The 24,108-nt window shown below is 39.2% G+C and overlaps 1 protein-coding gene across 4 annotated transcripts in view; it reads right to left on the bottom strand.

Annotated features, from left to right (window-relative positions):
• Positions 1-6,835: 6,835 nt before the first annotated feature.
• Positions 6,836-24,108, bottom strand: part of magi2a (membrane associated guanylate kinase, WW and PDZ domain containing 2a) — a 240,912-nt gene continuing 223,639 nt past the window's right edge. The window contains exons 17-21 of one of the 4 annotated variants that reach the window (XM_087786599.1): positions 23,491-23,716; positions 23,215-23,367; positions 14,143-14,281; positions 13,888-13,976; positions 7,790-7,947 (exon numbers count right to left, since the gene is read on the bottom strand). In XM_087786599.1, the coding sequence (XP_087642725.1) occupies positions 7,891-7,947; positions 13,888-13,976; positions 14,143-14,281; positions 23,215-23,367; positions 23,491-23,716 (664 nt within the window). In that variant the 3' untranslated portion in view covers positions 7,790-7,890. Of the gene's footprint in view, positions 7,948-13,887; positions 13,999-14,142; positions 14,282-23,214; positions 23,368-23,490; positions 23,717-24,108 lie in introns of all 4 variants that reach the window. The other 3 variants (XM_087786600.1, XM_087786601.1, XM_087786598.1) reach the window with 3 other exon arrangements.

Here is a 24,108-nt window from a genome sequence, read left to right as displayed (position 1 = left end):
CGCACACGCCGAGCCACCGACGAGAGTCCACGAAGGGGCGTGTCCTCGCCTGGCCCCGCCCACACACCCGAGAGGACACGACGTTCCGTTCGGCGTCGCTCGGCTTTCAGGGGAAAACAACGTGTCGAGGTTTTGATGTTTAAAAAAAAAAAAAAAAAAAAAACTTGTGGTGATGTTCTAGTGAGTCAGGTGTTCACTTCACGGCTCCTTCATCCTCTTGAGCAACTCTGGCAGACGCTGCAGAATGTGTGGCATGTGTGTGTGAAACTGAGCGAGTCTCGGTTCAGCTGCGGGTCGACAGGAAACACACCCTCCAGAGAATGTTCTGAAAAACTGTAACAACAAGAAACCCTTAAGTTAAAGATGTTACTGGTTAAGTTAGTTAACAACACTGTTAACAATGTGAGCCGCAGTTATACTGACGTGCACTCATTTTTCTGTTTTTCCCAAGAGTTAATATTGTTCATCCATCCATCCATCCATTTCTACCCATCTATTTGTATCCATCTATCCATTATCCATCCATCCATTAATCCATTGTTCGTCCATCCATCCATTTATTTCCATCTATCCATACATTTATTCTCCATCTATCCATCCATTTATTTTCCATCTATCCATACATTTATTCTCCATCAATCCATCCATTTATTTTCCATCTATCCATACATTTATTCTCCATCTATCCATCCATTTATTCTCCATCTATCCATACATTTATTTTCCATCTATCCATACATTTATTCTCCATCTATCCATCCATTTATTTTCCATCTATCCATACATTTATTCTCCATCTATCCATCCATTTATTTTCCTTCTATCCATCCATTTATTTTCCATCTATCCATCCATTTATTTTCCATCTATCCATCCATTTATTTTCCATCTATCCATCCATTTATTTTCCATCTATCCATCAATTTATTTTCCTTCTATCCATCCATTTATTTTCCATCTATCCATCCATTTATTTTCCATCTATCCATCCATTTATTTTCCATCCATCCATCCATTTATTTTCCATCTATCCATCTATTTATTTTCCATCCATCCATACATTTATTATCCATCTATCCATACATTTATTTTCCATCTATCCATACATTTATTTTCCATCCATCCATCCATTTATTTTCCATCTATCCATACATTTATTTTCCATCTATCCATCTATTTATTTTCCATCCATCCATACATTTATTATCCATCTATCCATACATTTATTTTCCATCTATCCATACATTTATTTTCCATCCATCCATCCATTTATTTTCCATCTATCCATACATTTATTTTCCATCCATCCATGTATTTCCCATCTATCCATACATTTTAAACCATCCATCTATTGCCCACCAATTTTCAATCCATCGATCCATTATCCATCAATTTTTGATCCATCCATCAATCCATTTTCCATGCATCCTTTTATTTTCCAGCCATCAATTTTCCATCCATCGTTTCATTTTCCAGCCATCTTTTTTCCATCCATCAGTCCATTTTCCATCAATCTATCAATCATTTTCTAATCATCTATCCATTATCCATCCATTCATCAAACCATTTTCCGTTCATTTTTCATCCATCTATCAATAATTTTCAATCCATCTATCCATTATCCATCGATTTTCAATCCATCCATCAATCCATTTTCCATCAATCATTTTCTATTCATCCATCCATCAATCCATCTATTTCCCATCTATCCATCCATTTTCAATCCATCCATCCATTTTCAATCCATCTATCCATTTATCCATCCATTAATCCATCTATTTCCCATCTATCCATCCATTTTAAATCCATCCATCCATTTTCAATCCATCTATCCATTTATCCATCCATTAATCCATCTATTTCCCATCTATCCATCCATTTTCAATCCATCCATCCATTTTCAATCCATCTATCCATTTATCCATCCATCAATCCATCTATTTTCCATCTATCCATCCATTTTTAATCCATCTATCCATTATCCATCCATTCATCACACCATTTTCCTTTCATCCATCCAACCATATCCATCCACCTATTCATCTATCCAAAAAAGAGAGCTAAGCTAAAAGGCAAATCTGGGTAAAAATCATTATTGTATATACAAAAAAAGGACTTGAGAAGAAAGCATTTTTTGTCAGTTCATTTGTAAGTCAATTATTTAAGATGTCTCTTAATAAAGCTTACAGGAATATAGAGTATAATTCCAGATCCAGAATGTAAGGATACTTGTATCTTGTAATGTGGAAGAAAAAGGGAGAAAGCTTCATCTACAAAAGAGACCAATGAATACTCGGGTCAAAGTGCAGGTATCTGTCAGGTGTAATGACTTTCAGTCGGGTCACCACGAGGAGGTGAGAAGGACAAAAGGCAGGAGGACGAGCTGAAGACGACACAAAAGAAGGAGAAGAAGAAGAAGAAGAATGGATTGCTAATGAATCTAGTCGTGTATGTGGTGAAGAAAAGGGTCAAGACAGGCTGAACATGTTTCGAAGACAAAGACACATGTTGAATGTTTCTCGGTTCCGCCAGTTGATCCTGCTATTGTCTGGAGGGAACTTGTTCTTACGTCAATATTTATGAGGGAAAAAATCACGAACAAATACCCATAGTTGAGATTGAGTACAAGAGAACACAAACACTGAAGGCCTAACTATAGTTTGAGCACGAAAACTTTATGGTGTAACAAATATTTGAATTATTCAGTGGATTTTGGCCAAAAACGGGTCGACCAAGTAAAAAAAAAAACCATGATCTTTGGCCTGAATGTGACTTTTCTCAACAAGCAAGTTTTTAAGTGAACCGTCAGGTAGTATTGGTTTGAGAAAATGGAGTTTTTCTTTGACAAACACACAGATTTGAAACTTTCCCAGGCCACTTAAAACTACTAAGCAGAACTTAGTTACTACTACTACTGCAAATTGTTTTATTTTTACTTTACTTTTTCTTCCACATCCAAGCGCAAGTGTCAATCTGTTGGAGTAATTTACATTTAAACCTGCTTGTGGTGAATTCATCTTGGAAAACCTGCTTTACTTGCAGCTCGGAGGGAGAGAGAACGTGTCTGGGGACACAAAAGTGCAGATCTGGATTGATTCGTTCTCGCACCTGCAGCAGCAGCAGCTTCGACCTGTGCTGCCTCTGCAGGGGAGCGTGTCCTGGACCCCCTGTCGTGGACCCCCTGCTGTGCTCCACTTCCATCCCTCACGTGCTGCTCCTGCTTCCCACTGCAGTCTCACAGCGAAAAACACCTTTAAATAACACAATAATTCAATTCTTCTCTTGTATCATCCTGATGCCTAAACTACACTTGACGATCTGACTAATAACTTTATGTAAGTCGAGCTGTTACGAAACCAGCCGGAAAAAAATAAAAGTCAGGCTCTACTGACCTCTGGTGGACAAATGGAGGAGCTGCGGTGATAATAAGTAGTCATTACTCAAATTTAAGACACGTACTATTTTTTTTTTTTTACCGTATATCTTCTCCGTTATTAAATGCATAATTAGGTGAATAAAATGTAACAATAATATGATCTTTTTCTTATTGGACAGCATGCCCCCTCTAGTGTCACAAGTGAATACTGCACTAGCTTGTTTTTCGCTCTCATATTCTTGTTTTAATATATATATTAACATTTTCTAGTGATTTTATAATCTCAGGATTAATGTGATCCTGTGATCACATTGGCCTTTCCTTGTTTCTCTGAGACTCCTGTGTTTGACTTGCTGTTATCTTGATCTTTTAAGCAAATATTTTATTGAGTTTTGTTTTGATAGTTTAAGCGCTTTGTGACCCTGGTCTGGAAAAGCACTATATAAATACAAATTAATTACTTACTTACATTAGTCCTGTTACTGATAATGATATGTTATGTTTTGCTCGGGCAGTTTTTAGTCAATAAAATGAGGGAAAAACTGGGTTAAAATTAAGGGATAAAACTTAAAAAACTAAAAAAATATAAAAATAAATGGTAGTATGTTTCAGCGGAAAAATGTGTTATGTTCCAGTATTACTTGATTTTCAAGATATTCCTAAATATAACAATAGCATGATCATTTAAATTGTTTTTGATGACGTTAGGTATCGACTCACCTGTCATGAGAGTGAGTTAGTGAGTCCACTCCGGAGGGAGGGGGTTTCAGGGGAGGGTCTGAAGAAAGGGGTTCTGATTTTAAAGTTCAAAATTCAGTGGCGTAGAGTAAAACTTTGAATCGTTTCATCACTTACCTCCGTGTCAGTTGTTGCATTCAAGAATATAAGTTTCAAATTAAAACTTCACATGAAAAAAACAACGAAATCCTCCTTTTTTTTATCGTCATGTCACGATTTTATTTGACAGTTTCATGAGTATCATACAGTTAAACAATATTTTTGAAAAAGTTAATATATCCATAGAGTTGCATTTCATAAAAAATAGTCTTTGTGACCGTCAATAGTACACAGAGTCATCTTGATAGAGATATTTGTTCAGGATCTACACACTGCTAGAACACTACACAGTGATATTGAGCGCTGGCGTCCAGGATGCAGCGTGGATTTGTTATTTTTGAACACACACACACACACACACACACACACCTGTTGTTCTTTTTGATTCATGTAGAAAACAAGTTTTGGCATCAATGTTTTTGAAACAGAAATAGAACCAAACGAGGATGAGAGAATATCAAAGAAATGCTACTTTTCGTCTGTGAATCTGATCTGATTATCAAACAAACCATCGGTCACTTTGTGCTTCCGAGTCCGATCGTGTAACGAGAGATAAACAACAGATTGGTGAAAGTTTTCCTGATCCCTCTCGGGGGGGAAAAACAGTTGTCGGGATAATAGAAGCATGTTGGAGTTCTCAGAGCAGATGGAGATGGACTGTAGTTATGGATGAAACCATCTGATCAGATTTCCACCAGATATCGTGGATCGTTTCCCCAGATACGTTCTTCAGCAGATTAAACTCGAACCTCCGGGTCTGTTTCGTTGATCGCATCGTGACTTTGTTGCGAGTCCTCGATGAACTCAAAATTAATTGAAGAGCATAAATCTATTTTAGGAAACATTCAATAACCCAATTTTATTTTTATTTATTCACCAGAGACTTGAGGTCAAAACATCAACCAGGCAAAGGTTACTCTTAATTATCTCACCTTGAGATACAGACTATGAGTCAAGAAACATTGTCTTCATTTATGAAATGTTATTTACTGGGTCATTCTACAAAAAAGGCGATTTTTCCCCTTTTTTTTTTAAATAGATGAAATAAAATGATGTAAAGCACACACTGTATGAACCAGTGGAAAAGAGCCCATCGTTAATTTTATCATTTATATTTTGGTCTGAGTGTCACTTTTCTCAAAGCAGATTAACTCATTTTAAAATGCATTAAATTTGAGACAAAATGTAGTAAAATATTTTTAAAAATATTCCACTTTTATAGGTCAATAGAATTACCTGAATTTGATATGACATATTTTAGATTAAATCTTGAAAAAAGTCTTACGGGGTAGAATATTTCACCTCCGAATAACAGCAGCTAGCACTGAAGATGACTGGCTAAACTTGCAAGTATATCTTACATTAAAAACAACAACCAAAAGACCTTTATTTAAAAAGTTACTCATCTATCATGCGCTACGTGGAGGTAAAGTAACCAATAAATAATGTGGTAAATTCCCTACTTGAGACCTTGGCTCCTGCAAGGGATTTACTGATGTCATGTCAAGTGCTAGACGATCATAATTGAAGGATAATTAAATTAAAATTAATCAAAGTTTCATTTTTAGGACATAACAATAAAATGTATTTAAGGGAAATAAATAAAAGAATAATGATAAAAATAATTTTGAATAACTGTAACTTTCTGGACTTGCAGAAATGGCATGTTCTTGGTAGAAATGATGAATAAGATATTTATCATGTAATTGAAACGTTTGTAACACGTCGATCCTCCAGAGCACAGGTGTCAACAAACAGGAAGTAGGAGTTTTCGATATTGTTTTTCCAATTCTTTGAGGCGTTAACTCTTATCTTGGACATCCATAATCTCTGTCCCTTATCTTATCCAACACCGGCATCTTCATAAATCACCGTATCAACATGAAGATGAATCTGCTTGGATTGTCGGGCGACCCTCCGGCGGGCTGCGTGAAAATAACAACGACTCGGCGGCACTATCGGTTCGACACATGTGCTCCAGGGGGCGCCGCTTCTGAAAATGAAGACAGTGGTTCTCGAAAGATCTATTTCAGAGTAGAATCCTTTGCCATGATTCCGTCGACCCTCGGTGTTCCTCCACAGATCCGGTTCAGGACCATCACAGGGTGTTACCTGCGGCGAGGACGGCCTGTTCGGTCCAACCTAAGGAGTTTAGATAAAAAAAAAACAAAAAAAACCCACCAAAGACAATGTTGTTGAGAAAATGGATCCAGAAAAATAACAAGTCCATCACAGTTTGTCGGGTCCAGAGCTGCTCGGCTGTCGACCAGTCCACGCTCACCCCTGTGCCCCCCTTTTGTTGTTCGTGACCCTGTCGCCGGCGAAACCAACCCTCATCGCGAACCGACGACCGATTGTGCCGCACGCTCTCTTCGAGACACTCCAGTGACAAGAACCTCAACATTCGAACCCGCCTCGTGCGGTCGTGACCCGCAGGCCCCTCGGATATACAAACAAAATCACACGTAAGCTTTTGTCACACTGAAAAAATACATCTTTGAAGTTGGTAGCAGCCTGTTTCCTCGTGTCGGAGTCCAACTCCAGAGTCAAATCCATCTCCAGTCTAAGGCACTCTGCCCCCCCCCCCCAAAACCCCTCACCGACCCCTGACCCCTGACCCCCCCCTGATGTCGTGACAGCCTCTTTTCTTGGCATCTGGCTGGACAGCACCGTCTGATTGCGTAGTTGGGTAGAGACAGGAATGACGAACTGGACGCGAGCGGGTCAGCTGGACCAGAAGAAGATCCAGTAGATCCTTTATTTACAGAAGGATTTCCGTCGTTTTTTTTCCGATTCACACGGGTTCCGTTAAGGCAAACGTTCCGTCGGTGTTTGACTCACTTCTTTTGCAAACATTCCTTAAAATAGACTCCACTGTGTTGGTATCAAAAACAGGTCCGGCTGAAAGTCGGGAGTTCTGTCCACGATCTTCCGACTCAGCGTTTTTTTTTCCGCCAAAAGTTTCCTTCCACAGGCGAGCGTTCTTAAGGTGGTAGGTGCCGTCTCGAAATAACTTAAGAGTGCCAAGTTATAAATAAAAGTTTAAAAAACAAAAAAACGGTTGTGGATCACCCTTCATGTCGGGGGGGGGGGGGGGGGGGGAGGTTGTTATCTGCTGAGCGGGGAGGCCCCGACTCGAAGGGTGCTGGGCAGCTTGTCCGATCCGGGGATCTTCCAGGGTCCGGGAGAGACGGTGGACTTCCTCCCGCCGCCGCCCTTGCCGCTCTGCACCGGCTCCCCCTGCTGGTGGGTAGGCTCCCTACCGTTCCCATTGGCGTTCATGAGTTTGGAGCCGCTCGGCGACCGCGTGGCGTCGCCCGCGTAACCGCCGCCCGCGTAACCGCTGCCCCGTTCTTTGGACCTACCCCGGAGACCCCTTTTGGTGGAGTCCCCGCCCGGGCGTCCGTCGCCGACCCCCCCCCCGCCCCGGTCTTCAGCAGTGGGTTGCGAGCTGAGCCCCTTCTGAGTGGACCTGCCACCGTCTTTCTTGGTTCTGCCGCCGCCGCCACCGCCGCTGCTGCCTCTGTCGGGTTTCCTGACCGGGTCCGAGCCCGGCAGCTCCGCCCTCAGGGGGCTCGGCGACCGCTCCCGCCTGCTGTCCGGGGGCAGCAGGTGAGGCGGGTCGGGGGCTGGATGGGATGAAGGCGATGGCATGGAGAGGCTGTCGATGCAGGGGGCTACTTCCGGCAGACTTGGGGAGGCTGAAGGGCGAACATCCCATGAGGTGGAAGTGTCTGGAACAGATGTTGGTGGACAGTTAGTGACGTGGTGGTCGGACGGTGAGAACATGCGAGCGTGCAACATGCCACCACACAGCAAGAAAAACAACAACGAGGAGCATCTTTACGTTTCTACTCTGAACGCCACAGCTGGACTCACATCTGGAGGGAGGGGGGGGGGGCATGTCCAGCATCTAACACAGGCGAGTCAAAGTCCATCATGCAAGATTTTAAACTGAGCAACAAAGAAAGGAATCTTTAAACTTTTGAAATCATTCAAAACTTCTACTGAAAAATAACAACTTTTTGACCACGACTTGCATATTCCATATTGATTGACATTTATCTTTTTTTTTTTTGTTGAAAAAAAGCACTTGCTGTAAATGAACCACGTTTGTTTGTTGTTGTAAATGACTTGAATTATAATCGTATATGGTTGTGTTCTCCGTTTCGCATGGTTTTCCGGCTTTTATTTTTTGTCGACCGCTTTTATTTTGAAGGGTAAGGTTCCGCAATGCAGATTTAAGTTGACGCAGGTAAAATACTTTCGGAGAGAAAGAGAAGACGGTGAAGGAGTTTTAGAATTTTAGTTTTATTTAAGGCCAAAGTCACGCTGATGGTGTCAAGGATTGTGTGCGTCTGGAATAAGACGTGTTTATTTCATTTTCTTTTTTATTTATCTTCAGCTTTTACGTCCTGCCTTGAGCTTGGTTTATAGACAAATAAAGATCAGAACCAAATTCATCAGTTTTTTGCGGGCCACTGAAACTATCTTGGTCGGCTGGATTTGGCCCCCTGGCCTAGTTGACAAATCAACAAGTTAAGTTTGTACTACTAATTTTTTTTTTTCATTTACCAAACTATCTTTATCCTTGTGTTGTCTTTGGGTCAAGGTGACCCGGTGGCCTAAAAAAACATACAATGGCGGAGGTCGCCCCAGAGACCACACAAGGGATACCTCAAACACATTTGTTTTTTCACGCCTCTGGGTCACCTTGACCCTGAGATAAGAGTTAAACAGTTTGTAATTCCCATCCAATTCCTTTCATTCTGTTATTGGACGTCTCTGTACTATGGTTGACGTGGGAATTTGGCCCTGATTTCAACATGAACGTTATTCTACTTTGGTTCAGAGCCAACCGTCCAGACGGACCACATGAAAGGTTTTTGAAACGATCTCCAACAGAGTTTTGACTTCAAAACGTGTCTTCTTCTGTCAAACCAAACATGTAACTTTTATTTTAAAAAAGTCATTAAATGAATGAGTTAAACTAGTAGGTAAATGAATATTAAAACAGATCCAGATACTGTGTTATGAGCAGTTTAGGTACAAAAGTACTTTGATTTTTTCCCCCCTTTTTTTCTGGCCGCTCTGCTCCCAGAACACCTAAAATAAAATGCAAACTCTAAAAAACTTAAACTTATAAAGGAAACCTTGGTTGACTTTGGGTTCAGGTGAGAAACTCTGTGATAGTATTTTATTTGAAAACTCCCTTTCAGAAGAAACAGCAATTTGAATTGAGTTGAATTAGCTTTTATATTCACATCCATATATACTCATTAGTTTTTTCTGACCAAACTGAAAAAATAGAACAAATAAAAATGTAACAATTAAAAAAGACAGTTTACTTTTAAAGGCCTATTAAGCAGGTAAGCTTTTATGAACCGTGTCTTCTTGTCTGGAATAGAATTTAGGAATGTCTTGGATAACCATCTGGATCCACAACTCCTTTGAAGGATTAATCCCTCTCTAGTCAAAGTGCTGTATGGAGGTAGATTTATTTCAATAATAAATAAAAGTTGCTTCAAACGCCCCAAAAGTTTTTTCAATCCCCCCAAAATCTATATTCAAAAGTTTGTTTTTTTTCAGCTATAATAACGATAAAGTATTTTTAAGGAAGGGTTTGACGTTTGAAAAAAAAACAACCTGGATTCTTTGAATACATCGTTTTAGTGTCCGAACCGTAGTATTAGTAGGATATGTGTGTGTATGTCTTAAGTATTCAGTAACGGAAAAGTACAATAAAAAAAAAATTAAATCTTTTTTTTTTTGATTGAAGTTAAACGTTTTTTTTGTTGTTTTTATGAAGTAAAAACAGTTTTGAAGTCGTTATTTTATTTTTAAAAATATATTTTTGATTGAAGCTTTTTTTTTTCTGATGAAGAACAAGACTAGATTAAAAAAAAAAAGGATTGAACTAAACAAAACACTAGTTTCAATAACCACAGCGACCACTAGAGGGCAGATCTTTGTCTTCATCATCTCAGAGAGTATAAAATAGAATATTGTGTCGCCCAGTCAGTCAATTACACCCACGATCCCTCCTCTAATGCCCCCCCCACCGACTGTTCCTCCTCTAATAGCTGCTGCTCTGCCATCAGTCATGTTTGACGTGCGTTGAAGGGGGGGGTCGCTGGATGCTGACACTTCAGTTCAGTTACCAGTCGACCCAGGTAGAAAACTCATTAGCTGACTTGGTGGGTTAGCTTAATTGTTTGTCTGCCGCTGCGCTCAGTCACCTGTTATTAAAGCGTTATTACACGGTGAAGAATAATGTAGTGGAAGGAAAAGCGTTTAAGAGTTGTGGTTATTTGTAACAGATTGGTTGAACCTGTCAAAGCCTCCACTAAAAACTACACATACAAAAAAAATGTTCACCACTTTCGGCGCAGTTTCTTACTTTTTAATATGAGCTATATACGTTGAAAGACTGTAATTTAAATTAAATAAACATTTAATAAATATTTTTTTCTGAACAAAGCTTGTTATTCCGGCAGTCAAATGACTCCTTTAAGAAACATCTTAAGACGTTTCTATTTGTTCAGGCTTTTCCTTGATTTTCTGGAACTCTTGTGTTGTTCTCAGTATTATCTTGATCTTTAAAGTATATACTTTTTTGAGTATTGTTTTGATTGTTTAAGCGCTTTGTGACCCTGGTCTGGAAAAGCGCTATATAAATAAATATTACTTACTTACTTACATAAATAAATAACCAGCCTTTTATAGCCCTCTTTTTTAAGTTTGGAACTTCTGGATTTTGACCTTAGAATGCCTTTTTTTCCTCGGAGTCAGTTCTTTACGCTGCCGTCTCCAACGTTTCACCATTGATTAATTGTCCATCTTTTGTGAAGTGTCTCTATTTCCACATTGATCACCTATAACTTCAACTAAATATCATCTTCTTCTGCACATATACATATATACATATATATCCTTTTTTATCGCTCCTAGCTAGAGCGCCTCCTGGAGGACGTTCATTTATAAAAAAGTACGGATAAGCCGCATCGTTGTATAAGCTGCAGGGTTGAGTATGTTTTTTTAAAAAAAAAAGAAAGCCTTTCATGTCTCAGGATTTGAACCTGAATGGCAACCACAGGACCAACAATAAGATGAGCATGTCGTGAGCAGCAGCGGTTAAAAGCCATACAAGTTAGTAAAGCATCCGCACAAACGCACAAACAAGAGAGTGATCCATCAACACAAACCAACACACTAAAAAAAACTAAGTTATTAAAGGAGGAACGTTGAACTTCAACCCCCGAGGAGTCCATGAGCAACACACTCAGAAGCCACTAGATGTTGTATCGACACTACACACACGACACAAGACAAACACAATATTCATGCACATGCAATCTGCTGCATTGGTGTTTTTTCTGAGCAACTACTCTTTTATTAACCTTCTTTTCTTTTTCTAATTATCATTTGATAATTACCAGATTCTGCTAACAACGCTACGCTAATGTGTTTTCGTGAAAAAACACGATGCTACACCTACACACAACATTTGTTTTTGTCAGCAGGCGATAGAATCGTATTTATTTCCTAATCTAACAATCTGTTTCGGAGAAAAGAAAAGAAAGAGTGTGTTTTTTTAAATCCTCACATCGTGTACTACAATGACGAGCCGGCAAGGTTACGGCCTCGAGAGAGCGCCCCCCGGGGGGTGGGGGGGCGAGCCGCGACCTTCGGTTAGCTTCCTTTAAAAAAAAGGTTTGAAATATTCTGTTGAAGTTTCAATAACGTTTTGATGACTTTATGAAAGTTTCGGGATGATGATTTAAGTTTGAAAAACTTAAAAAAAAGAATAAATCCCCGTCAGTGACGCGAGCACCGTTTGAACAGGCTGGTGTGTTATTTATGCTGCGACTGAAGCGTAAACAGAAAAGGTAGTTGGGGACTTACTAATGGGAAACGAGCTCGCCACTTCTCATTAGTGTGATTTAGGGTATCTGGCACTAGTTTGTGTACAACTTTTCCAATATCCAAGTTTCTGTAGAGTAATTATTAATGTTGTTGTTGCATTGTGTCACACTTATTTGGTGTCTTCTGCTGGTTAATGCTGACGATAAATGATCTTATAAAGTTATTATCTCCATATATGACGCATCAAAACATTCCTCAGAGAGGTCATGTGATCAAAAATAACTTAAAAACTGGAGAAGATGTTTCATTTACATCTTAAGAAAACGAATGAAGTGAAGCAATTGTGAATCCTTTAGAGTTCCATCTGGATCTAGGACGTTTTTGAGGGTTCAGTCATTCACTTGAATGGCTTCTTACTGCTGCTGCTGCACGAAGAACTAGCTTATTAAAATGACTCAAATAAATCAACTTTCACCTGGTTGTGGCAAAGTTTAAAAGTGTTTGACAAGTATATTCGTGGATATTTTCAAGCTAGCGTTATTTGTAGCCTAGTGGTTAAGAACGTGACGCCATCATCTCTCAGTTGCGGGGTTAATTTCTAGGCTAGTTTTTGCGATGACCGAACATAACTTTCACGTGATTGTGGCGAAATAAAAAGGTTTTAAAGATTTATTTTCGGGGAGATTTTCCAGCTAGCGTCACTTTTAAGCCTAGTGGTTAAGAAAGGGTCAGGTTTAATTCCTGGTTAGTCTAACTATTTTCACTATGAGCAAAAACTCTTAGACAGTTACTGCTTAAGTAAACCATCCTCAATACGCGCATATTTTGTCAAGAAGACCTTGTGACAAATGGTATCAGAAGTAGTATGGCCCAAATTATACTCCGATAAGTTAGGAAGTGGAGGTAGGAAGTTTTTGATGGTTTACTTGTAGAGCGATAACTGTTACTCGTGCACACCTTTGTTCTGGTAAGAACTAGCAAAAAAACAACTCAAATAAATCAACTTTCACTTTATTATGGCTAAATGAGTTATTTTTGGGGGGATTTTCCAGCTAGCGTCACTTGTAGCCTAGTGGTTAAGAATGTGAAACCACGACCCGTCAGGTGCAGGTTTAATTCCTGGTTAACCAGGTTGGTTTTGAAGGTTTACTTGTACATCTCGGTTCTAGTAAGAACTAGCAAAAAAAACAACTAAAAACTAAACTAAAAATAAATTAACTTTCACGTAATTGTGACGAAATTAAAAGTGTTCATTCTGAACTATAAGCTAGATAGATAGAACTAAGCTAGCGTCATTTGTAGCCTAGTGGTTAAGAATTTTAAAACAAGCCTGAAGGTGCAGGTTAAATTCCCGGCAAGTCATTTGCAAACACTCTTAGAAGACTTACTCTCCACTTAATGTCACGACGACCTTGTGACGAATGGTGTCAGAAGTGGGATGCTCAATTATTCTTCGACGAACGAGCGTAGATTAGGAACGACGCCGAAAAAACAATTTCTGCTCCGACAAGTTTGTCGAGAGAAAAGAGGCGGAGCCTCAGTCTATAACCCGCGGTGTCGCCCCGATAAATCTCACGCCCCCGAAGATTTAGAGTGATGAAATAAAAAAAATGTTCCGAGATATTTCCTCGTCCGTCTTCTCGGGCCGACATCGTGGTCGACAACCTCGCCTCCGAACTACTGATCTACGCGCTGAAAAGGTACGGCGGCTAATGTAGCGGCGGCGAGGATTATGCGGCGTGTTAAAGCGAGCACACACACACACACACACTCACGGGGAAGAGAAAAGCATCAGCATGGTCACAAACCGTGTCTTTAGAGAGGCCCGTTAGGAGGAAATAGGGGGAGCCATGCTTGTCACTTGTCATGCACATGGAGAGACTGGAAGATACCGTTCCTATAGAAGGGGAAGTAACAACCTAGACCAATCAATTAGTGACAGATCACTGGAATGGACAGAAGATAAAAAAAGTGTTGTTAGTGGAGACTGAAGCGAGTTGAGAGATGTTTTACAAGAGAGAGTTGACGTTTGTTCGTGTGAGCAGGGGTTGGAGAAGACCTACCGTACTCTGGGACCTGCCCGGTGCCTCGCTTCAGGAGCAGACGGACCCGCCGGCCCCCCGACTTGATCAGCTCGATGGCCCGGCCGTGGGTCATGTCCCGGGTGGTCTCGCCGTTGATCTCGATGATCTGGTCTCCGACCTGCAGGAGGAGGTGAAGAGAAAGGTTAGTGGGGAAGTTCTGATAATCAACTATTTACATAAATAAAAACGCTGAACAAGTTTCCTAATTATACACTTTGTCCGAGACATGTCCTTCAATTTTTTTTTTCCGACTTTGAGATACGTTCTGTCAGTATTACTTTGGGGGTAAGTTTTGTCAAATTTTAACAGACCAAGTCAAATTCTGTCAGTATTATTCATGGGTAGTTTAATCTTGTGTCTGAATGTGGTTAAATGTACCTCTGAGGTGAGTTCTGTTATTATTAATTTATGTGTGGCAGCCAAGTTATTTTTTTGGATCTATACTTGGTCAATTGTAGCAGACTTTAAGGTAGATTCTGTCAGTATTACTTTGGGGGTAAGTTTTGTCAAATTTTAACAGACTAAGTTAAGTTCTGTTGGTATTATTTAAGGGATAAATATTGTCGATAAATATTGTCTATAGTGTAGAGAGGATGTGTCTTCTCTACAGTTGACTCTAGTGTGATTCTGTCCGTTCTATTTCGGGGATAATATATGTCAGTTTAACCGACAAAGTTACAATTTTTCCATTTTATTTTGGGTTTACACTCTGACTCGGACTCCAAGTTGTGTACTCCTATTATTAATTTGTGGCAAAATATTGTCAAATGCATCAGGTCAAGTAAAGTTTTTTTTCGGTTTTAATTTGGGTATAAACTTTTTCAATTTAAAACAGACTTTGAGGTGTGTTTTGTCAGTTTTATTTTTGGGGGTAAATGTTGGCAATTTAAACCCAATATATGGTCTACTCTATTCGTTTTATTTTGAGGATACATTCTGTCAACTGTAACTTCCATTTTATTCTGGGAGCCAAATACTGTCAATTGTAACAGACCAAGTTCTGTCGGTTTTAATTTGGGTCTAAGCTTTGTCAACAGACTTTGAGGTGCGTTCATTCAGCACTATTTTGGGGCTAAATAGTTTTGATTGTAAGAACAGGTTACATTCTGTGAGCTTTATTTTAGGGCCAATTTTTTCTTAATTGATACTCACAAAGTTGTTTACATTTTATTTTGGCACTAAATTCTGTCAATTGCAAAAGACAAAGTAAAATTTAGTCAGTTTTGGATTTTGGACTAAATAAGGGGGCCAATTGTTCAATAATTGTTTTTTCGAAAATGTCGAGTTTTAATTTAGGGCTCAATGTTGTCAATTATAACAGGAACTGATGTTAGTTCTGTCAGTTCTATTCTAGGGTTAAAACCTATTCAATTATAACAGACTCTGATTTGTGTACTGTAAGTATTTTTTTGGGGCTAAATATTGTCCCATTTTAAAAAAGCCAGGTTACATTCTGACAGTTTTATTTTAGGGTTAAAATCTAGTAAATTAAAACAGACTCTGAAGTGCGTACTGTCAGTGTTATTTTGGGGCCTACCTTTGTCAATTGTAACAGACTGAGTTACGTTCAGTCAGTTTAATTTTGGGGCTTAATTTTTTCAATTGTTTTGTCAAAAGTTAAGTTTTGTCAATTTCCTTTTAAGGATAAATATTGTCAATTATAAGGGACCAAGTTGGGTTCTGTCAGTATTATTTTGGGACTTATATTTGTCAATGTTTACAGTCCATGTATCTTGCTTTAAGTAACATTTTGAACTTTGTGTGGATGGATGGTGTGCATCGAGAACATTAGCAGGTTAGTTCGTATGTGACTGTCATGGCAATATGTTTTAAATACAGGTTGAATTTTAGACAAAAAAACCCATCATTAATTTAAATTAAAATCAATGTTGTTTTCCAGTCTAGTTACTACCATCCATTCCCTCATTACTTCAAACCCACATCACTAATTCATCATTCTATTAACATTTGTCCCGACTCTGATCCAAGTGTCTCCGTCAGACCAAAGACTAAAGAAACCCACACTATAAAACATTTACAAAACAATCACAGCCGCGTCTCCGTGCGGTTCTCAGAGGTGAAAACTATCAAATGAAATCATTGAAGGAAAAATGGAGGGGTGTCTTTTTCCACGGCGTGCCGGGGTTGGCTAATGAGCTCTCTCGCTCGGAGACAGAAATTCAACCGGCGACTTTAATTACGAGCGACGGTGACTTATAGCGATCAATATGGATCTATAATTCATGGCGACTCCCGGGAGCTTCTGTAGGCGGCCTCGGCGTCTTAATAAGCGTTGCCGGGCCACGAGCGGGTGTCAATTACTATTCATTTCTGCAGCCTCGACACGCGTGTCATTTGGAGGGAATTACGAGGCACTCTTGCCCGTGGGACCTCTGGCGAACAAATTAGAAGACCCTGAAGAATAATAATGGGGAAGCGCTTCCGTCATAACTGGGACTAAAAGTTTGACAGTTTTCACACTAACAATTGAATCCAGGCCACCCGTTTAGTCAAAGGTTATTTTAAGGCCACTGTTAATTCACATTTTAGTGATTATTACCTGCAATTTGGACCATTTATCCAACATGGAATTAGCTCCTGAATAAAAAAATGTACTTTTTTTAAACGACTTATCCAAGTTCTCATTGCTTTAATAATGAAAATATAAAATTGATACAAGGATTTTTTAAAAGTATAATTTCTTGTTCATCATGGTTTAACCCCAATCAGAGGTTTTATTAAACTACTCCTTAATACTTACATCAGGGGGTCTTTTCCTTGATTTTCTGGAACTACTGTTGTGTTATCAGTGTTATCTTGACCTTTAAAGTATATACTTTATTGAATATTGTTTTGATTGTTTAAGCGCTTTGTGACCCTGGTCTGGAAAAGCGCTAGACAAATAAAAATTACTTACTTACTTACAAGGGGTCAATGCTTTTCTAAACTCGAGGTCGAGGGCCAAATAAAATGTCTATTCACCAAACTGTTCATAAGCGTAAGAATGAAGGTGATATTGTCGTCTCCAATCAAACTTAAATATCTCGGTGTTTGTCCTCCTTCATCAAACACTAAAATTCCTTTTCATTCAACAATTCAATTTACTCTTGTTGGAAGTCTCTGTATAATGAATGATCCATAATCTTATATGAAACAATAACATCTTAAAAGGTCACCCTGTCATCATGAACATTATTCTACTTTGATTTTTGAGCCCCCCCCCCACGGCCTTTAGTTTTAGACATGTGATTTACATGTTTTGGCGGGTACAACGTTTCTTTAGGTAACATCACAGATTCCGTATTAAACCTTTAAAACCATACAAGAAACAAGGTCTCAAATAAAACTTTATACAACTATTTCACCAGCTGTAATGTCAATGTAAGGCTTGCTAGCATAGCTAGTGCTAGCCGAGTGATTCTGAGGTGAAAAATCGGTAATTCGTTGATCTTTGCGTTCAATAAAAATGATTAGCAGAATAAAATTGACAAATGAAAACGTTTTGAAATAAATTAAAGCCTCAAATGGAGTGTATGTTTTCCGTTACGGGGTGCAATGTCTGAAGTATGTAAAATGCGCCGGAATTTCTTAAAGCAGCAACACGTAGCATTTTTATTTATTTTCTTTAAACCGTCATGACTGATGTAGTAGACCTCAGTAGCAAATATTTTAACGGTTTTTAAGAGGAACTTGACAAGGCTTCATGAAACAGTTCATGAGGTATCACGATACAGTGTCTTCATTTTGAAAGACCACTAGATGTCACTCTCTGCTTTATATTCTTTGACTCTGATCTACTAATTCAATGAAACCTGGCATTATTTTCAACCCAGTGTTTTCATATGAAGCACTGAGAGAATTTGTCAAGTTACAAGGAAGATAAAACCAGAAACTTACACTAGATCCTTTATCTTGTTTCTAGCTTGTAATCCATGCGTTTGTGTCTTCTCGCCTGGACTATTGTTACAGTTTGTTTTCATATCATAAGTAGAAGGATCTGTCTCGCCTTCAGTTAATACAAAACTCTGCAGCGAGAATTCTGACCCGCTCTAGTAGAAGAACTCACATTTCTCCGATCCTTAAAACTCTTCACTGGCTTCCAGTTTCTTTCAAGATCAACTTTAAAATTCTGGTTCTTACTTTCAGATCTATTCATGGTCAGGCTCCTCATTACATCAGTGATCTGATCCAGACTTACACCCTAGCTCGGGCTCTGAGGTCTGTGGATCAGAATCTACTGATGGTTCCTGAACACGGTTCAGGACCAGAGGAGAGAAATCCTTCCAGACTGTTGCTCCTAAGCTTTGGAATGATCTTCCTCTCTCTCTGTGTTTGATGATCTACTGACTCCTTTAAGAAACATCTTAAGACATTTTTATTTGTTCAGGCTTTTCCTTGATTTTCTGGAACTCCTGTTGTGTTATCAGTTTTATCTTGACCTTTAAAGTGATTGTTTGATTGTTTAAGGACTTTGTGACCCTGGTCTGGAAAAGCGCTATATAAATAAAAATTACTTACTTACTTAAAAAAAAGGCATTGCAGTGACACTATTCCGACACTAGGGGGAAACGAAACTGCCTCTATGACCTTTAAGGACACATTTCTTGACTGGTATACAACACACTTCCGATACACTCGTCTTCTCAGAGCGACAGGTTCGAGAAGAACATGTCCTCCGCCGATTGTTTTCACGACACGAGGAAGCCTCCTCCTGAAAGATTCCAACCTCCCACCTTCACCGTCGTCACTGTAGAGACGTTTAAAGGCAACGCTAATCGTCTCGAACAGGACGTGCCCGACCGTAAACACCATCCCCAGCGGAGGAGTCCGAGAGTAATGGTTTGGGTAATTTACAAGTCGGGAGACGGGGAGTCATTAGGTGTCATTACGCTTGTCTGCGGCGAAGGAAGAGGCCGTGACAGCTCATTAATCCTCACCTCCTGATGGATCTGGTGGAAGACGAGCACATGCGGAGGAGACGCGACGCACAAACACCTCAAAAGTGTTGATTAAAAGTTCGGCTTCGTGAGCGACCGCTTTGAATTGTGTCATTAAGAGCCGCTATTAAGGTGCGTCGAATGTAGATTATACAAAGTACGGGACAACCTACACGTTAAATAGAGGTTCATCACCTCCTCTTGGCAAAAAACCTCTTCCCTTCTATCGAGGCTTTCTCAGGTCAAGCTTTGGAGAGATAGTCACTTCAACAAGTCCTAGGTCTGCCCCGAGGTCTCCTCCCAGTTGGATACACCCATAAACCTCAAGAAGAAATGCATATTAACGCTAGAAAAGATCGAGAGTCAAATAAATGGTACGTTTTCCATTTTAAGATTCGCTCATCGCTAGAAAAACATTTTAGAATTTGCGAAAAAGCAAGTGATCCAATTTGCCTTTGGCCAGTTAAAAGTTGCAAATAAAACTTTGAATAAAAAAATAATTTGGGAAAATGATTCAGAGGGTGTATACGTTCGTTCAATGCCACAAATACATTTTTGAAACAAACATTTTTATCACCACAACTCGCTTGATTTTCATGTTTATACCGTATTTTATAATCTATATCTATAAGTCGCTCCAGAGTACAAGTCGCAGCAGCCATGAAATGCATAATAAGGAAGTAAAAAACATATATAAGTCGCACTGGAGTATAAGTCGCATTTTTGGGGGAAATTTATTTGATTAAAATCGAACACCAAGAACAGACATGTCGTCTTGAAAGGTAATTTAAAATAAAAATAGAATAGAGGCAACAACAGGCTGAATAATTGTACGCTTACGTTACATGACACAACTGAGAACATGCCTGGTATGTTAACATAACATATTAAGTGTTATTCAGAGAACTATAGCATTAATAACATGCTAAGAAGTTTACCAAACCATCCGTGTAACTCCAAATAACTTAAATCCAATGTAATCTTCATCCTCGGTGTCACTTTTAAACAACTAACTAACTCCGGAGGTAGAAGATGCGGCGCTTCCTCTTCTACGCCGAAATTATCAACACAGGCCTAAAGCGCCCTCTAGCGGTTTAGTGTGAAAATAACATGTGAAATGATATACCAGTAATAATGTGTTAATAATTTCACACATAAGTCGCTCCAGAGTATAAGTAGCACCCCCGGCCAAACTATGAAAAAAAATGCGACTTATAGTCCGGAAAATACATTAAACATGACGGTTTTTTTCCAATATTTATTTCCGTAAAACTGCTGATAATCTACTACAATTAATAAACAAATAGTACCTTTTTCAGCCAATTAATTATTGTTGAGTTTCAGTAAAGTTTTCTGCACAAATGTACCAAAATAATTCCCTTTTTTAAAACTTGAATAAGAAGAAGAAAAGAGCTTAATCTGATGCGACGGTTTGGAAAAATAATTGAAAATAGTGACAACTATTATTTGCGTCAGGATCAATTTCTCCTCCTGGAGTGGAGAGTGATTACCATGAGGAATGATCCCAAAACAAAGTCTGACAGTAATTCCAATTTCCTCATTATCGCGCGACTGAAAGCGACGGACGAGTCAAACGCCTCATCAAGCGACGTCTCGTATTTGTTTAACAGAAACTCCACCAGAGTCACTTGTGATTTATCCACAAGACGTTAGGCTTCACACGAGACTCCTAATGGACGTGAAGAAGAACCCAGCGGGAGTCCTTCCCCCCCCTCGCCCCCCTGTGTCTCCACTGGCCTTCATGATTCCACCACCTGGGAGGGAAAATAATTCCTCCCCGAGGGCATTTTTCACATATTATCCTTGACAGGTTCATTACAGATAAGGAATCTAGAGCAGGCTGAGCCACAGACACACAGGATTGGCGCAAAGAAGGAGAGAGAGATGGAGGGAAAATGTGTTTTTCAACCTTAATCTGCATGATTGAGGAAAATCGCTGCTTTAAGTTGAAACGATTTATGGCAACTTTACGCTTAAAAACTGACACTAAAAGCCACGGCTTTCTGTCATGCACATGCTGCAGTTTCCACCTGTTTATCCATCAACACTTGATATTTGTCATCGCAAAAAACTGGAATCAACTTCAGTCAATATCACACCTGCCTGCCTGGCTGGTGGAAGCTATTGGACGAGCCAAATACTTTAGGTACACACGTTTTTTTAAGGTCTAAAAATATCTGTTGCGGATGAGATTGAGGATCCGTCTCCTCTAAGGTTCCTCTCTTGTCTCGTCGATCCAAACACCATTTGACAGCGAGACTTTTCCTTCACATAGCTGTGATATAGTCTTATAGACAGTGAGCAGATTCACACGCACACAAAAGTGACGACGACTTATGTTAATTTCTGAAAGTAGGAAACAAGTTTTCCCATAATGACGATTAAAAAGCTTCATAAAAGAGTGAGATGAGATAGAATCAGATGAAGTGTTGGAAATGAAGATTGTTGTTTTTTTACAAGATGTTGGAAAATGAGTCGGAAAAGCGACTTTTATTTTTCCGCTCAAAAATAAAGAGGCTTATTTTGGCAAGATTGGTTTACATTTCTTGGATGGAGACTCAATCAAACTGTTCATGGAGAAATATCCGCTTCAATTCCAGTTTAAGAACTACCTCACCAGCTGAAAATACTCACAAGGTACAAAGAACTTTGTAGATCTTGTACTAAAAACGGTCGGACACTCAAATCCAGAAAATGGTGCACGTACTAAAATATTCAGATGTATGAATCTGCGCGTGCACACAAATAAAAGCACTTTTCCTTTATCTAACCCAATCAACTTAGAGTTAATCGCAGACTTGTTCGTCCCTTTGCACAACCTCATTTACATATTTAAATCATATTTAAATGAACCAGAGTCCGTGATTTCTCTCTCCGTGATCAGATAAAAGCAAATTAAAACATGAATTTAAACTGGATTAACAGTTAATATTAGTTCATTTAAACATGAAACAATATTAAAATGGGGTTTAACAAGAACAAAACTGTAAATTAGTAACTTGAAGATGATGTGATGATGTGAAGATGGTCTGAGCTTCATATGAATGTGTGGAACAATTTTTTTTACTAATTACAAATGAACAAATCATGTGACTGTGTATATATATAAGTGTGTTTTTTCAAGAGGATCGTGCCGATCACATGATCACATGAGGTTAAACCGGCTTCAGCCGCTTTCATTCTGCAGCTTCAGTTTGATCAAACGTGATGTTGTTCCACAAGAACGTCTGTGACTCTCGTAAAGAAAGACTTGAAGCATCAGAAGTTGATCATTCTGTTTGATATATTTTAAAAACAAGCTCATAATTCCTTTACATTTTTTCTGAGTAGCGTGAAATTAAGATATTCAGTATAGATCGATTTTGTGAATAATTTAATATCTACTGGTGTAACTAAAAACACTTGTGTGTGTTAATTTTTGATCAATATTGATTAATATAACAATGATGTGAACATCTCAACTTGACTAGTGCAGTAAATAAGGTTGACGCCACCTTCAAACGTGTCGGGAAGTCTGACCTTTTAAACGCTCGTTTCCTTATTGATTCATATGGACTTTGACCTGGAAATGTATGTCCGCGCTTTTGTTGTGCGTACGACCCCTTAGTACATGAGGCCCCTGGACATATGTTAATACTTAAGAAAGTTTTCAAAAAAGTGGCAATAGATTGAAAGTGTAGCTCTATGTGTGTTCAAGAGCATATTTTTTTAACAATGACTCCTGACAACAATTAAAAAAAATCATAAGGCAAATAAATACTTGTTAATTAGTTGAACCACACAACTTAAAGCGATAGTTGAACCAAAATTCATTTTGACCAAGGGTTAGGCTCATGTTTGAGTAATCCGTGTCCTACACAAAGATATAGAGCTGTTCAACACCGTCATGTGGACAAATCTTTTTGCCTTTAACTCTGAAAAGGAATAGATTAATCTGAAAATAATCCCAAGCCTTAGTTAGGACGAGTAGAACATTTTGGGTGAACTATCACTTTAAGTTAGGAGTGTTTGAAAAGTTGCACCTTTGGTTTCACTCGACCAAACAATAGCAGATCGCATATGAGAGATTTTTTTAAAAAATTGTACGACTTACCCTCATCCTTCCATTGCGGATGGCCGGTCCATCTTCTGCCAGCCGTAAGACGAACAGATCCATCTTGTACTCTCGTCCTCCACGGATGCTGAAGCCGAAACCTTTGACACTCTTGTCCAACTCCACGGTGAAGAAGTCGAAGTCCTGTGTGAGCTGTTTTCAAACACATTTAGCTATTAGAAAGAAATATAATCTCATTTATTTTTGTAATATGCCGCTCATATTTCTGTGGTCGTAAAAATAAACAGATGAATTAATATAAAGTGTTTTCTTCACCTGGACTGGCGGCATCCTGTACTCAGGAACGGTGAACTGCCGGGCGTCCTGGCCAAGATGCCTGAAGTCCAGGATGGGTGGGTGTCTGTATTCCAGCGTGGGGGGCTGTCGGTAGTCTGCCACAGGGGGGTGCCGGTAGTCTACAGGTGGCTGTCGGTAGTCAGTGAAAGGAGGCTGTCGGATGTCCGGTTTGACGTCCTGTCTCGCCTTGACCTCCGACCTGTAGCTAAAACACAGACGCGTCGAGAAAATAAAACATTTTATGTCTTCTCCTCGACTCTTTGACAGATGGCCCCAAAGCTAAAGTGGTTGGATAATGAATAAATCGCTTGTTTACAAATATATTTATTTTTATAATCAGTTTAAAGTGATGTTTTAGCTCCTTAACCTCACAATCTGGCATCTAATTCAATTAACTCACCCGCCAAGATAGCAAGAATTCCCACAACGATTGGATTAGCATTGTAAATAAACCTTTCACAGCTAATTTAAGTCACCTCTTAAAGAGCTGTTAAAGTGGAAGTCAGCCGCTAAATCTCGTGCAACTCGGGAATATTAAAAGACAAGATTGAACTCGTCTGGTAAGAAGTCATTAAGCCAACACGCGACAACACGAAA

The sequence above is a fragment of the Callionymus lyra genome, chromosome 3 (assembly GCF_982586985.1).
Source record: "Callionymus lyra chromosome 3, fCalLyr1.hap1.1, whole genome shotgun sequence".
Taxonomy (NCBI): Eukaryota; Metazoa; Chordata; class Actinopteri; order Syngnathiformes; family Callionymidae; genus Callionymus; species Callionymus lyra.
The sequence above is the reverse complement of the archived record's forward strand: the minus strand, read 5'-3'. Positions and strand labels throughout refer to the sequence as shown.